General features: G+C 44.0%; 2 protein-coding genes across 4 annotated transcripts in view; both read right to left on the reverse strand.

Annotated features, from left to right (window-relative positions):
* Positions 1–6,803, reverse strand: part of braf (B-Raf proto-oncogene, serine/threonine kinase) — a 30,897-nt gene extending 24,094 nt beyond the window's left edge. Inside the window, exon 1 of one of the 2 annotated variants that reach the window (XM_085252733.1) lies at positions 6,373–6,803. In XM_085252733.1, coding sequence (XP_085108859.1) covers positions 6,373–6,528 — 156 coding nt within the window. In that variant the 5' untranslated portion in view covers positions 6,529–6,803. The remainder of the gene's footprint in view (positions 1–6,372) is intronic. The other variant, XM_085252734.1, reaches the window with a different exon arrangement.
* Positions 6,804–7,699: 896 nt separating this feature from the next.
* On the reverse strand, positions 7,700–13,308 carry mrps33 (mitochondrial ribosomal protein S33). 2 transcript variants are annotated; one of them, XM_085252735.1, is made up of 3 exons: positions 12,937–13,308; positions 10,526–10,742; positions 7,700–8,182 (listed from the first exon to the last, which is right to left on the reverse strand). In XM_085252735.1, exons 2-3 carry the CDS (start codon positions 10,738–10,740, stop codon positions 8,077–8,079), a joined length of 321 nt encoding a protein of 106 aa, XP_085108861.1. In that variant the 5' UTR covers positions 10,741–10,742; positions 12,937–13,308; the 3' UTR covers positions 7,700–8,076. The 2 variants fall into 2 exon arrangements, with proteins under 2 accessions (XP_085108861.1, XP_085108862.1); XM_085252736.1 differs by lacking the exon at positions 12,937–13,308 and adding an exon at positions 11,437–12,241.
* Between the last annotated feature and the right edge of the window lie 1,426 nt (positions 13,309–14,734).

The raw sequence follows: 14,734 nt of genomic DNA on the forward strand, positions 1-14,734 counted from the left end.
GTGATATTTAATGGATCGGATTACATTTTTTATTTTTCTCCGATATCCGATCCAGTAATTTAGGTCAGTATCGGACCGATACCGATACGTAATATCGGATCGGTCCATCTCTAGTTTAGTCCAGTTTACTTTTCCTCGTTTAGTCGACCAAGTGTCAGGAACAAGGGTGATGTACAGAGCTGCAGAACAAAACAGAGGGACAAAGCTGATGAGGCATACCATGAAGACATGGGAAAGAGTTGAAGCCAGGTTAAGAAGAGAGGTGTCAATCAGTGCGTGGCAGTATGGTTTCATGCACCGAGTGGAAGAGCACTACAGATGTGACGCTTCACCGAGTCTTTATGGATCAGAGAAAGCAGATGATACAGTGCCAAGAGAGGAGCTGTGGTTCTGCATGAAGAAATCAAGAGTGGCAGAGAAGTATGTGAGGGTGGTGCAGGATGGGCGTAAGGATGGTGAGATTACATCAGGGATCTGCTCTGAGCCCACTCTGGTGTGCAGTGCTAATGGGCAGAGTGACAGGTGAGGCCAGAGAAGCACCTGTTTGCAGACGACACTCATCTGTAGTGAGAGTAGAAATCCAATATCCTATGAGGTGGAGGAATGCTCTGGAGAGAAGAGATGAAAATCAATAGAAGCATAAGTATAAATACGAGTCGGGCAGGTGGGACAGTGCAGATGCAAGGAGTAGAGACAGTGATGGTAGAAGAGCTTCAGTAGCTGGGACCATCGAAAGAAGTGAACAGTGCACATGAGGGGTGAAGAAAAGAGTGCAGGCAGAGTGGAGGTGAGTGCAGGGGTGAAGCGTCAAAGTAGGATAGCAGCAAGAGGGAAGCAGACGGTTATAAGATGGTAATGAGACTTGCTATATGCATGGCTGGGTGTTGTTTGTGGCTGAGCTGCAGAGCAGGGATGGAGCAGTGGGTTCCGGCTGTGGTGAAGGAGAGGCTGACGCCACAACAGCCAATTATGCCTCCCCTACTGAAGTAGGACAGGGAACCTGGAGGACAGACAGCTGAGCAGAGCACAAAGCAGAGGGCTGACTCAAGTGAGTGCTAGGAAGTGACTTCACAAGTCACTTCCTTCTTCAATGCCCTGTACCAACACAGAGCGGAGCAGCTACCTGAACGCTACTCCAACAGAGGTCGATTATCTTGTTAATAATTTCACCTCCTCACTACGTACGACTCTGGATACTGTAGCTCCTGTGAAAACTAAGGTCTCTAATCAGAAGTACCTGACTCCGTGGTATAATTCTCAAACACGTAGCCTAAAGCAGATGACTCGTAATCTGGAGAGGAAATGGCATGTCACAAATTTAGAGGGTCATCATTTAGCCTGGAGAAATAGTTTGTTGCTTTATAAGAAAGCCCTCCGCAAAGCCAGAACATCTTACTATTCATCACTGATTGAAGACAATAAGAACAACCCCAGGTTTCTCTTCAGCTCTGTAGCCAGGCTGACAAACAGTCAGAGCTCTGTTGAGCCAACCATCCCTTTAACGTTAACTAGTAATGACTTCATGAACTTCTTCACTAATAACATTTTTATCATTAGAGGAAAAATTACCAGTAATCATCCCACAGATGTAATATTATCTACAGCTACTCTTAGTACCATTGATGTTAAGTTAGACTCTTTTTCTCTAATTGATCTTTCTGAGTTAACTTCAATAATTACTTCCTCCAAACCATCAACGTGTCTTTTAGACCCCATTCCTACAAAATGCTCAAAGAAGTCCTGCCATTAATTAATTCTTCAATCTTAAATATGATCAACCTATCTCTAATGATCAGCTATGTACCACAGGCCTTCAAGCTGGATGTAGTTAAACCTTTACTCAAAAAGCATCTCTAGACCCAGCAGTCTTAGCTAATTATAGGCCAATCTCCAACCTTCCTTTATATCAAACATCCTTGAAAGAGTAGTTGTCAAACAGCTAACAGATCATCTGCAGAGGTTTATTTGAAGAGTTTCAGTCAGGTTTCAGAGCTCATCACAGCACAGAAACAGCTTTAGTGAAGGTTACAAATGATCTTCTTATGGCCTCTGACAGTGGACTCATCTCTGTGCTTGTCCTGCTAGACCTCAGTGCAGCGTTCGATACCATAATATCCTATTAGAGCGATTAGAACATGCTGTAGGTATTACAGGTACTGCACTGCAGTGGTTTGTATCATATCTATCTAATAGACTCCAGTTTGTGCATGTAAATGGAGAGTCCTCTTCACACACTGAGGTTAATTATGGAGTTCCACAGGGTTCAGTGCTAGGACCAATTCTGTTTACATTATACATGCTTCCCTTAGGCAGCATCATTAGAAGACATAGCATACATTTACATTGCTGTTCTGTCATTGCCTGTTCGTAGCTAGTACTAGCAAAATAAATGCAGTTATTTTGTTTATAGCGGTAATCAGTTCAAGTATTAGTATAACACTAAGTCTATTTTTATGTTTGTGAAGTAGGGGCTGGCGATATATCGAACTTACTCGATGTATCGCTAGTTTTTCCATGGCTGAAATCGCTTTATCATAAGCTGTTTGCAAAATGCGGTAATTTGACAAACATGCTGTAAAACTATTGTCGCTAAAAGGCAGCAGCGCCACAAATGTCTTCCACCAGCTGAAAAGTCATTACCTGCAAAATGAATGTTTACAACTCTGCATGTGACCGTCTCTCTACGCACCAAAGAACAAGTTAAATAAACTACCTGTGACGGTTAGTCGTTTTATAGTCGCTATCCAGACTTGTGTCTGTAATCTGAGGTCATCACATTTTTTTATTTTCTCATTTTTATATGTTATAAATAAAACAGAGCACCCTTTTTAGTGTTGACCACAGACTTACTGTCACAGTCATTTGTGGAAAACCTCTGTGTGGGTAAAATCAAACGTTTCAATTCATTCAGACTTTTTGTTTTCATGTCTATTTGAATAAGTAAACCAGCGCAGTGTTTGGCACTACATGGTTAAAAATAACATTTAAGGTTATTTACACATATCGTGATATCAGGTAAAATATCGTGATATCAGATAAAAAATATCGTGATATCAGGTAAAAATATCGTGATATCAGGTAAAAAATATCGTGATATCAGGTAAAAATATCGTGATATCAGGTAAAATATCGTGATATCAGATTTTCCTCATATCTCATGGCCCTCTCAGACAAAACTGTTTTTATTATAGTGGAAGTGTAATGTGAGGCATTCAGTTTAGCCGCAGGGTCATGCAGCGGTCATCATGCTACGCTCTATACACTTGACTTCATGCGTGTAAAACAAATATATAAATGTAAAACAATACTAATTAACTTGGGGAAATAAAAGAGGCTCAAATCTCTAATAAACAGATAACAAATAAATACATGGCATCGTCTCATTGTCAAAGAAGACAGGCAGAGGAGACAAGATGATGTTGATGTCTGGGAAGGAAAGCGGACATTTCTATGTCTTCTCTGATCTCACTGACGATTCTCCACCACAGCGATGCACTTTGACTGCTTTACACTCTTTAGCGTTAGGAGGCGGCTAATCGCTTCGAGTCAGGAGATGCTAGAGCGAGATTTCCCTTCCAGGCCTGCAGTTAGCCGTTTGATCTGTCTCTGAAACAAAAGTTTGGCTTTCTTAAAAACGTATCACTGTCCTAACGCTGCCCATGAACAGCTGCTCTGTTGCTGAGGATCAATCATTTGGGAAACTGAAGCGATGCCTCCTCTGGCCTCCTCTCTTCCACTCCTTCAAGCTTTTTATGCCACTACTCCACATCTTTGCTCTCCTGTGCTTCATCGCATTTTGCTGGTCATCTCTGCACTTTGCTCCCCCCCACCTGTCATCTGACCTCCGTGAGTGGCTCACAGCTGATCGCTGGACAGCTGGTTTCCACTGATAATGTTTTATGGTCCAACTCCTCATACCTGGAAACCAGTACTGTTTGGATGTGGTGCTCTGTGCACACACTAAGTGATGTGAATTGCACTTTTAGAAAAAAGGGGGAGTTTTTAAAGCAAAGCTTTTTATACTAATGTTAAAACAACGGTTCCCCAGCATTAATCAATAATCCATCCTCACCATCTTTGACTTTTCCTCTCAGTGTCAAGCTCTGCTGCAAACAGACAGACCCAGCTCTCAAAAGTCTCCATGATTCTGTTCATCTGGACATGAATCAACTTTTGATTGTGTTCATGGTCCAGATGAACAGAATCAGCTTCCTGGGATTTCCACACCTGGACTCTGGTCACACATTAATGACCACATCCTCTAAATATGGACATTTGTGACAGTTGGTTCAGGGGGTTGGAAAGCTCATCTGTAACCGGAAGGTTGCCGGTTGGATCCCCCAGCTCTCTCTGTCCTGGTCGTTGTGTCCTTGGGCAAGACACTTCACCTACCGCCTACTGGTGATGGCCAGAGGGGCCGATGGCGCGATATGTCAGCCTGGCTTCTGTCAGTCTGCCCCAGGGCAGCTGTGGCTACAACTGTGGTTTGCCTGCAGTGTGTGAATGTGAGAGTGAATGAATAGTGGAATTTGGGTGCCTAGAAAAGCGCTTTATAAATGCAATCCATTACTGACATGTCCAATTTTGGATGAACAGAATGCAACTGAAAAGCACCATCAAACACAGTCGCAGCTCAAGCTCAGCTCTCATTACTTCAGTCACTTTGGAGCTTTATCCAAGTTTCCAATGCACAGCAGGTTCAAATAGTTTCTCCGTCCTACAAAGTCCTGAAAATAATCAGAGTGAAGCTAATTCAATAACCAGCCAAACACAAACTTACAGAATTTAGAAATGATTATTTTTAAATAGGGTCAGAAAAGCTACGGTTTACTGATTGTTTATGTTTACACAGCTTGAGACATGCTGGGAAATGCAACATGAAGGTCGTGTTAGGGAATAAAGACTGATTATCTATCCAGCTGCACAGCAGCAGAGCTGGATAACCGATGGATCACAGTTTGCTAACTGTACTGTACAGTTAGCAGCCTTGAATTATCCCAGTGTTCTGGGACGACGTTTAATCCTCTCAGGGTGATGTCCAAACTGAGGCACCAAAATATTCATCCCAGGTTTCCCTTTAAATCTGTAGTTAGAGCCATAAAATAATTGTAACCAAACATGGAATATTCTCAGTGAGACGCAGTGAGAGAGATGATCCAGAAACGACTCAAACCAGCTGCTGGAGAACGGTGCAGCAGGGACAGGTGAGACTTCATCTGCAGTTTTTCATATAAAACAGCGCTGTGTGCGTGGACCAGGGCTCAACACGTCCTGCACCAGATGTTATCTGGAGTTTGAATGGCACATGAAAAAAGCCCGTCTAAAATACACACTAAACCATTTTATGAAGAGGCCTCAGAGTCATACCTGAGCTCAGATTTGTGATTATAGACATTTGAAGCGAAACCAGCAGATGCGCCTGTAGCCGACACACCGCAGATGCTCCAGAGACTAAAATCCAGAGTCAGCGCAGTCTTTAAATGCTTTTATTTTTAGTCTCTGGTGAGCTCGGGCCCCTGGAGCTCTCACTACAGAGCTGCAGTGACAGAGACGTGGACACAGGAACTCTCCAAATGTTCACGCAGGAGTTCTGGACCCTAAGATGGGTGCTGCCAAAGCCTGTGGCGGATTTCTCATGTTCTGTATGACATAGCAGGGAAATGTGTTCACGTCAGACATGAGCTGCAGTGTTGTTTGTTCCAAACTTTGACACAAAGCTATCCTGCTGTGTGCTTCAGGCTGCTGTCGTGGTCCAGCAGGGAGGCCTGTGACCTGCAGAATCAAGGCTAGGCTACGTGGTCGGTGCAGACACCGCTGAGGACACAGCCTGATGCTTTCTGCGTGTGGAGGAGTTGCGGAGATGCTAGTCATCTTGTGTCACATTAATAAAAGTAGCATGTGTGGCTAAATCACACCTCAAACACCACAAGCACGACTCGGGCTAGCCTCCAGGTCCACCATCAGCAGCCTTCTGAGCGCAGGCCTCGCAGCACCGCTCGCCGTCAAACTTTGTCCGCACCACAATTCCGCACGACACAGCACGAAGCGCTAAACTGCGTCTTTGTGCTTTGAACAGCGGTGTGTGCGCGCGCGCGTGTGTGCGCGTGCTGTTGTCGCAGCAGGCTGCAGATGCTGTGAGGCTGGAGAGAGAGGCGAGCAGGCCCGACACAAACACAGCTCCGCAGCCGGAGCTTCCCCCGCCACGGAGCCCGGCCCGCGAGCCGGGTGAGCCGGGGCCGCTCGCATTTCCAGCCCTGCGCCGCAGCCCACCGCCCGGGCTCCAGCCGCCGTTTCCCGAACCTTTCCATCCAATTACCTCCGCTCGGAGCCCGTGTCCCCTGCCCAGCTTCGACCCGCTGCCGTGGGGCTTACCTCCTCATCCTGCGGACCTCCCGGGATCCCCGACGAGCAGGACGAGTCCAGTCCGGCGCCCAGCTCGTCCAGGCCCCGCTCCCTGCCCGGCTCCAGCTCCGTAGTGTCTCCGTTAAAGACGGGCGGTGGGGACTCGGCGCTGCTCAACGCCGCCATTTTAAACTGCGAGAAAGTGAGTGGAAAATAATCGAGGAAAACGCAACCCGGTGCTGAGGACAGGAGGGGGAGACAGAGGCACGGGCCAGAGCTCCGGACCTCTTTCGATTGAGTAAAACCGGAAAAAGCAGCCGTTTGAAACGACCACGGAGAGCTTCTTACAGCCTTCCTGCGTCCACCTGCCGCTGGGAGCTTCAGGTGCCCGGGACGCTGAACACGCAGGAGTGCTGCAAGGTAGCAACCCTGGATGACCTGAAGCGTGCCGAGTGCCAGGATTCAGCCCCTCAGTACTCAGCGTGGTAGGAAACGCGGGCTTAGCATGAGCGAACCGTGGCTGATTATGAGTGTGCGCTCAGCCAAAGTGAAACAAGTCCGCACAAAGATGGCAATGCAGTGAGACCCGAACATTAACAACATTGAATTAAAACTTTTATTCACATCAAGTCCACTTATTTAGCAGCCTTCTTATAGATCACAAGTGGGGAACTCCAAGTGTCCAGGGCCGGTGTCCTGCAGGTTCTAGATACCTGAATCAAATGATTAGTTCATAACCAGACCTCTGGAGAACTTCAAGACATTTAAATCAGCTGTGTTGGATCAAGGACACATCTAAGACCTGCAGGACACGGGCCCTGGAGGCCTGGAGTTCCCCACCCCTGGTTTAGTAACTACCTGCAATAGCAAACCTTTTTCTTAATGTCACAGAAGTCAGAATGCAGTAAATGGATGGGCTGCTACTTAAAGAACACCTTAATACTCAATGTGAGCACTCGAAGCACTTTCTCCTACAATGAGACGCCTCATTCACCCAGTCGCACACACTCATAGTGCTTTTATCTGTGCCCAAGTACTGTCCGACCGACACACACACACACACACACACACACACACACACACAGTGCATCCATCGGAGTGTCTCAGGGTTCAGTATGTTGCCCAATGATACTTCAACTCTTGGACAGTAGGAGCTGGCAATCATCCCGATTGGTCGATGACTCCACCAGCCACAAATTGTTTAATGCCCACATGTGCTCACGTCCGCAGGTCGACCCAGAAAAACAGACTGTGGATAGCAGCATATGCTGAGCGTTTCCTACATGGAGGGATTTTATCTCCCTCTTCTTGATTTTTCCTCTTTAAAGGCAATAAAACAAAGTTTTGCACCACTCTGCAGATTTATCACATTGACTTTATTGTGAAAAATAAGGGTGTCTACTTCTATACATTTGAGCCGTTCCATCCACAGTCAAGCTGTCAGCAGCTAACGCTTCCTCCTGGGCTGTTCGACAGAAAGACATTATTATGTGGTAATAAGATATAAGCACAGCCCTCTTACTGCCACACACACGTTCAATGACATACACAATTTAACAGAAGTGGGATACGCCCGACTCAGAGCGTCCTGTCAGCACAGAAACACAGGACAGTCCCGACCAGTGGAACGCTCTCAGGACCAGCATCCCACCACGGTGCACAGCAGCCAGCGCAGCCTGCAGAGAAACCGAAGAACGAGTCCTGTGCAGCCTCGGGGAGCAGACGTGCCGCAGTTCACTTCTTCTTGCCTGCTCTCTTCCCCTCTCCTTTTTTTGGCGTCCCTTTTCCTCTCAGTTTCCTCAGACGACGCATCTCCTCCTTGAAGTCTTCATGCTCATCTCTAAAACAAATTAAGGATTTGATTAGACACAGTTTTTACTTCTGCCATACTTACATGCACTTCATCTTATGGGTTTCACTGTTTTTCACATGAGATCTCTTCAGAAAGTTATCAAACCATCACTCAGGACTTTCTGGTGAAGCAGATGAAAGCCACTTTGAATAAGTGTACAGGACATCTCTGCAGACTTTACCTGCACGGGTATGTAACATAACAGCTACCCGAGTATATCTGTGACCCATTTGAACTTTTTGTTTCCCACTGGGAGTGATCACTAAAGGCAGTAAGGGTGTGGAGGCAGCAGAGGGCTGTGAGCTAAACCTGGTGGAGGAGTGGTGCAGCTAATTTGCTCCCTCCAGGCTGCTCACTGGTCGTCTGTCACATTCAGTGGACTGGTGGACATTAAATGGACACACAATCATACAGTGAAGCAGGTTTATCTAACATTCACACTCTGATGGACGGATCGGGGGCAACCGGGGTTCAGTGGGACACTTTGACACATGGACATGAGGAGCTGGGGATCGTTTCCTCGACCTCCCAACTGGTAAATGACCCACTCTCCCATCACTGAGCCACAACCAGTCACTTAAACACAATGATGTTCTTCATTCTTCTCCACACATCTTGTGCTGTTAGCTAGTAGTCCTTGTATTTCTTCAGCTTCGCCTTCAGCTCATGCTGGACCCTCCTCAGTGGGAGCCTGACCTGGAAGCTTTAAGCCAGGGATGGGATCTAGATATCACACCTGAATCAAATGATGAGTTCATTACCAGGCCTCTGGAGACCTTCAAGACATGCTGAGGAGGTCATTTAGCCGTTTAAATCAGCTGACACATCTAAAACCTGCAGGACGCCCGGAGTTGGACACCCCTGATCTGAGCAGTTAAACATGTCTTTAAGGGAAGTAATGAGCCAAAGCTTCTTGTTCACAGAGCAACATACAGCCCTGAGATGGTAAGATGGTGTAGTTACACACAAATGTGATATACTCTGTCATACAGCTTATTAATGTCCTCTCAATGTGGTTTACAAAGTTTATTCCAGCACGTGGACCCCTGCAGTGCCTCAGCAGCTTCAAATAGCCAGCCTAATAACTCCAGTGACACTGTACGCTTTAGCAGCATTACCACACAGCATGTCTCGTTCTCTGTTCTAGTGCACACTCAACTTATTGTTGTCTAGTGAGGCGTGGTTAAAATCCCCACTGGTAACCATGAGACATTTTCCATAATAGGATAAATGATGACACCTCCACATCACATGATCTTTGAATGCACACAAAGAAACAAAACCCCTGATGAATAATACAGCAAATCATTTGGATACAATCAGTTCAATATCTGGGCCACAGAAACATTTCATCACAAAACAGAATAAATAACAAAAAAAATGCATATCTAGTAACAAGGTAATTAGTAATTAAGAATAATTAAGTGATTAAAAACTAGTGGGAAGTGTGGGAGTGGCAGGATGTTGTCAGGCTGCACAGCTCCATGGTAGGAAAGCCTGCTCCAGTGAGCAGTGGGTCAGCACGAGGCCACGCCGACGCTGAGAAACAAGAACTGTCGTCGAGTTACAGTCCAGACGTGAACCACACTTTACATTATTAACATTTATGGATAGAATCGAAGATGCCGTCCAATATGCCAAAATCAAAGAAAGCAAAAACCCCTCTTCTTCAGACTTACCCATGATGACCTTTAAAATATTGCATTCAGCGTCTTATACTTTGTAAATGAGTCATTTCAGTTTTTAACAAAAAGGCAAAGCAGTCAGAGTACTTTCTGAAGCAACTGCAGTTCACATTTCCCCCATTTATAAGTCACTTCAAATTCTTTCTGAAGTAATAAATAGTTGCTGATAAATTTCAGAGGCACCGACAGAGGCAGAGGGCGGAGCTTGGATCTCTCTCGGATTCCGGCCTTCATTTCCTGGTTATCTTTTTTGGTTTTGGAAACAATGTAACTGCTCCTGCACTGACATACTTATTGTATGTTATAGTGTTTCATGCTGAATTTCAATTATTTATAAAATGTATTTCAAACAAAACATTTTAGCGTGCATATTCATATTTGTTTGTTGTTTAATCAGGATGATCCTCAGTAATCAGTTCATTATCACAGCTACACTGTAATGTAATTACATTTTTAAAGGGAGAAAATGACAACAGTGGGATTTGTTTTACATTTTTTTGTAAATCCCACAAAAAATGAAAATAAATGAACTTTCAAACTCTTAAAACTGTGTTTCGGCAGCACAACTGTGTAAAAATAAATGAAGCCATGTTTGCTTTTACAAAGGTAAATACTGTCATCGTATCACAGGTGTATTCTACTGTACCTGAACAGACCCATGAACCTGAGCTTCTGGGTCACAGCGTAGTAAATCTTGTGGTGTGGGTACCAGTCATACACCTCCTTCCTCTTGGCTGTAGGGGGCTCCTGGAATAGCTGGACCACCTTCATAGATTTCGGGTCAGTTGGATGCACAACTTCTCCAAAGATCTGTGAGCTCAGTCTGGCCATCCGCAATGCATAGCTGGACAGGCCTGCCATCACTAATGAGCACAAGAAACACAGAGTTTGACATGTGACGAGTTTGGACACGCCTTCTCATTTAATGTTTTTCTTTATTTTACTACTTTCTACATGGTAGATACAAACTGAAGACATCAAATAAGTCAAACAGGATATATGGAGTTACGTAGCAAAGAAAAATGTGAAAAATAACTCTGAACACGTCATATCACAATGTACAGTTTTTGGGTTTCTTTGTGGTACAACTTATCTGTTTAATCAGCATGAAAGTTACATGAACGTAGCATGTGTAAAAGTATTCTACGTAAGTTTTTCTATGATTTTAAAAGAGCTGGTGATTCATCTTCATGGTAAGAAAGGACTGAAAATTTTGGGCTTTTATTTGGAGGAACAATGAGATGCTCGTGCTTGTCAGGGAACACTGGACCAGCTCTGCGTCCACTCAAAACATTCAAGGGCGTCTGGGTGTTTGCCCAACTAGCCTGTGTGTGTTTTGTGGATTTGGAGCAAGCATTTGACCGTGTCCCTCGGCTTCCAGAGTAGATCGAGCCTGTTGTTGCAGGGTCCAGTTCCCGTGAAAGCTTAGTCTGCGCTGCATGCAAAAAGTCAGACTCATCTTCAGTGGGTTTTGGACTCTGCTGTTCTGCTCATAATATTTATGGACAGAAGTTCTAGTTTGCACTCAAGGGGTAATGTGAGAGGCTAGTTCATTACCAGGCGTCTGGAGAAGTTGAAGGCATGTTGAGGAGGTCGTTTAGCCATTTAAATCAGCTGTGTTGGATCAAGGACACGTCTCAAACCTGCAGGACACCGGCCTTAGAGGCCTAGAGTTCCCCCACCCCTGCTCTACACGATGGTTTGGCTTCGCCTTAGAGACAGGGTGAAAAGCTTGGTTATTCAGGAGGAGCTTGGAGTAGAGCTGTTACTCCACCACACTGAAAGGAGTCAGTTGAGGTGGTTCGAGTATCTGACTAGGATGCCTCCCTGACACCTCCTAGGTAAGGTGTTCTGGGTAGGTTTCACTGGAAGTAGATCTCAGGGCAGACCCAGGATACACAGAAGAGTAGATTTCTCAGATTTTTTGGAAATACCTTAGTGTCCCCCCAGGATAGCTAGAGAAGGTGGCTGAAGAGATGGAGCTCTGGGCGTCTCTAATATGTACTTATTGAGACATATAGCTGCATATGACTGGAATGCATACAGCAAGAACTGGTTTATTTTCCTCGCACTAATACACAATACGTAAAGGAAACAATAAAAAGCACAGTGAGCATTCCTCCAAAAACATTTAACATACCATGTGCCGTAGTATAGCTAGCCTTCTCCCTGATGCTAATGTAATAACTAGCTATGCCAGCCTGACATTCAAGGGTTAATAAAGATCAGCAGGTTTTGGCCTGAACTGGAAAATGCAGCGTTAGCATCTAAATGATCTGAGACAATTGAGTCGGTCGTGTTGATTATTGCTGTAAATTATGAGAAAGTACAATTTTTCCTCTCTCTGCTAAAGGAGCTAATAAAGGAAACATATGTTAGAGCTGTTTCTTATAGTTTATAAACTGTATAATATGCTGTATTATTTAATTTAGTCCAGCCTGTTCTGGTCTTGGAGAAACGGCATCATTTCCATAGAAATGAATAAAGAATTCTGATTGAAGCACCATTGCTTATCATTTCAAATATTTAACTGCAGGTCACGTCACTCACAGAGCACAGTGGAGTACACATACACTGGTTTGTCGGTAGCAGCTCCTGAAACGTAAGACTGCCACACATCTGTTCGACCAACACCAGTTGATCTAAGCGCCAGTTAATCTGGAACACCGGTAAACCCAGGAGTCCGGCGGCGTAGATTTACATAAACTCGCTAAATCCAGATTATAAACTATGTTAACTTATCAAAGTGCGTTCGTGGGTCCGTATAATTCAGTTAGCAAGGTTCGTTGTATTGCAGATTTAGAACTATTAGTAATTATATATTAGCACGTTTTTAGTTACTTTGGGTCAGCTGGGATAAATTATACCGGGAGGCCGCCGAAGTGAGTTAGACTGGATCACTGAACAGCAGGTAAATATGAGAAGTAGGGTTTCTGATGCTGCAGTCACAGGACGATCTGTTAACACTGTTCTGTGTTTGAACAGGAGGAAGCAGCTCGTGTCTGTGAGCTGCTGTGAGCAGACGAACAGCTTCATGACAGTGAAATTAATTCTTACCGCAGCTGCGCACGGCGTTGTTCCCCGAATCTGTCTGTAGCCTCTGCTTCAGGTAACAGGTAACAGTGCACACGTTCAACTAACCGTAACCTTCACCAGAGACGGTGCATCACGCGTGACACATGCTCCGTGGAGCTGATTGGCTTGTTCCTCTTACTTCCTGTTTGTGCGACTCTGTGTGAATTACACATATCTATCGTTGGAACAATTAGTAGTTTTTATTACACATATGTGTACCCGTTAGCCGTCATTAAATTCTCGAAAACACCATCCTAGAAAACAGTATCCTAGTCGATATATTCTAATTTATCTACGCATACACCAATGCGTTTACGCAATCAAAGCGGAAGTCCGTCCCTGTTAATAGTTCCGTGGATGTGACCGGTATAGGCAAAGTTCCGCTTAAATGCAGCTGTTCGCTTATAAGTGCAGGAGGCGCTGATTTTTAATTTGGCTTGGTAATAATGAGACGGAATTGGTTTGAAATACACTGTTGGGTTTCACTCAGGATTTCCAATGTACCTGCCTTCACATCTAAGGATATTCTTTACTTTATGGACAATCTGGATTCTGAAATCTCAGATGTTGTCAATTTTGTAATAGTGCTATGTAAGTTTTTTATTCATTTATGTAAGTGGAAGAATGCCTCTCCTATGTTTACCGTCTTCTTGAATTACTTTTGTCAATATTTTAAGTCGCTTAAGCTTATTTCAAATATGAACAAAAAAACTGCTGTACTATGCTGTAAAATCACAAAATACTTGCTATTCTAATTTTCCTGCCTGTGTCAAAAGGTCTATGTTCCTTATTACTTTATCCTAGAAACTTTTATTTTCTCACTGTAAAGTTATGATGACTTGCTTCACCATCTTTATAATGTAAATTGTTACAATTCTGGTCTGTTTCCTTGACTTGTTTTGTATATGAAAATTTCTTTCAATAAAAAATAATAATAATAATGAGACGGAAGCATTTCAAAACAACATTTAGCCCACGTGTTCTGCAGCACATAATTCAATCAATTACTCTTTACTGACACACTTTACGTCCATCGTTAAAAAAACCAAACAACAAAAAACACAACATATAAACTTAATAAAAAAATAAAGTATTAGTAAAGCTGGTATAGCTGGTAAGGGCGCGCTAGCATCATATTAAATATCCTGTGGATTAAGAATGAGACTCAAGTTTATATTCATGTGCAGACAGATGAATGAATACTTCTGACAACATACTGTAGCAAACCTGTCGAACACTAAAGGTGCTTTCTAAAAGTCTCATTTTGCAGCACTTTTATCTATGCTTAACACTTTTTCTGACACACACACACACACACACACACACACACACACACACACACACACACACACACACACACAGGCACAAATTGGGTTTAATTTGCGCCTGTATAAATAAAAAACTGTAAATTCATAATGATATTTTAATAACATTGTTTTGTGACATTTCATTAATACCTTTCTATTCAACATATCTTTGCTATTTACTTTCTTTCTGTCATTCCTTTTCACACAATCTCGAGTGTTTGCGTTCCTGACAGTTAAGTTCTTTGTATTTAGTTATTTGTATTTTCTCCAGCAGTAAAGCTGTTGTTAAGTTCAGTCCAGCTTGAGAGGTATTTGGGTCCTAACCTGCCTGGCGTTTAAGACGTTTAAGGTAGGTGCATGGGACCCATGGCTCAGTGCTCTATGGGACCACAGTGCACACGTGTGCTTGAACCTGCCAACAGAGTCGCTTTACTGTAGTCACATTCACTCAGCCAGTCCAGAGTGGAGCACAA

The sequence above is a fragment of the Mchenga conophoros genome, linkage group LG17 (genome assembly GCF_057382185.1).
Source record: "Mchenga conophoros isolate Kocher_MC1m ecotype Shallow Benthic linkage group LG17, M_conophoros_male_GT1.1, whole genome shotgun sequence".
Classification (NCBI taxonomy): domain Eukaryota; kingdom Metazoa; phylum Chordata; class Actinopteri; order Cichliformes; family Cichlidae; genus Mchenga; species Mchenga conophoros.

What these genes read in the sequence shown, in the direction of transcription:
- mrps33 (XM_085252735.1), bottom strand. Translation starts at nt 10,740, where the DNA reads ATGGCAGGCCTGTCCAGCTATGCATTGCGGATGGCCAGACTGAGCTCA. An exon ending in AGGTTCATGGGTCTGTTCAG is followed by an intron (nt 8,183 to 10,525) that starts GTACAGTAGAAT and finishes AATTTGTTTTAG; the next exon opens with AGATGAGCATGAAGACTTCA.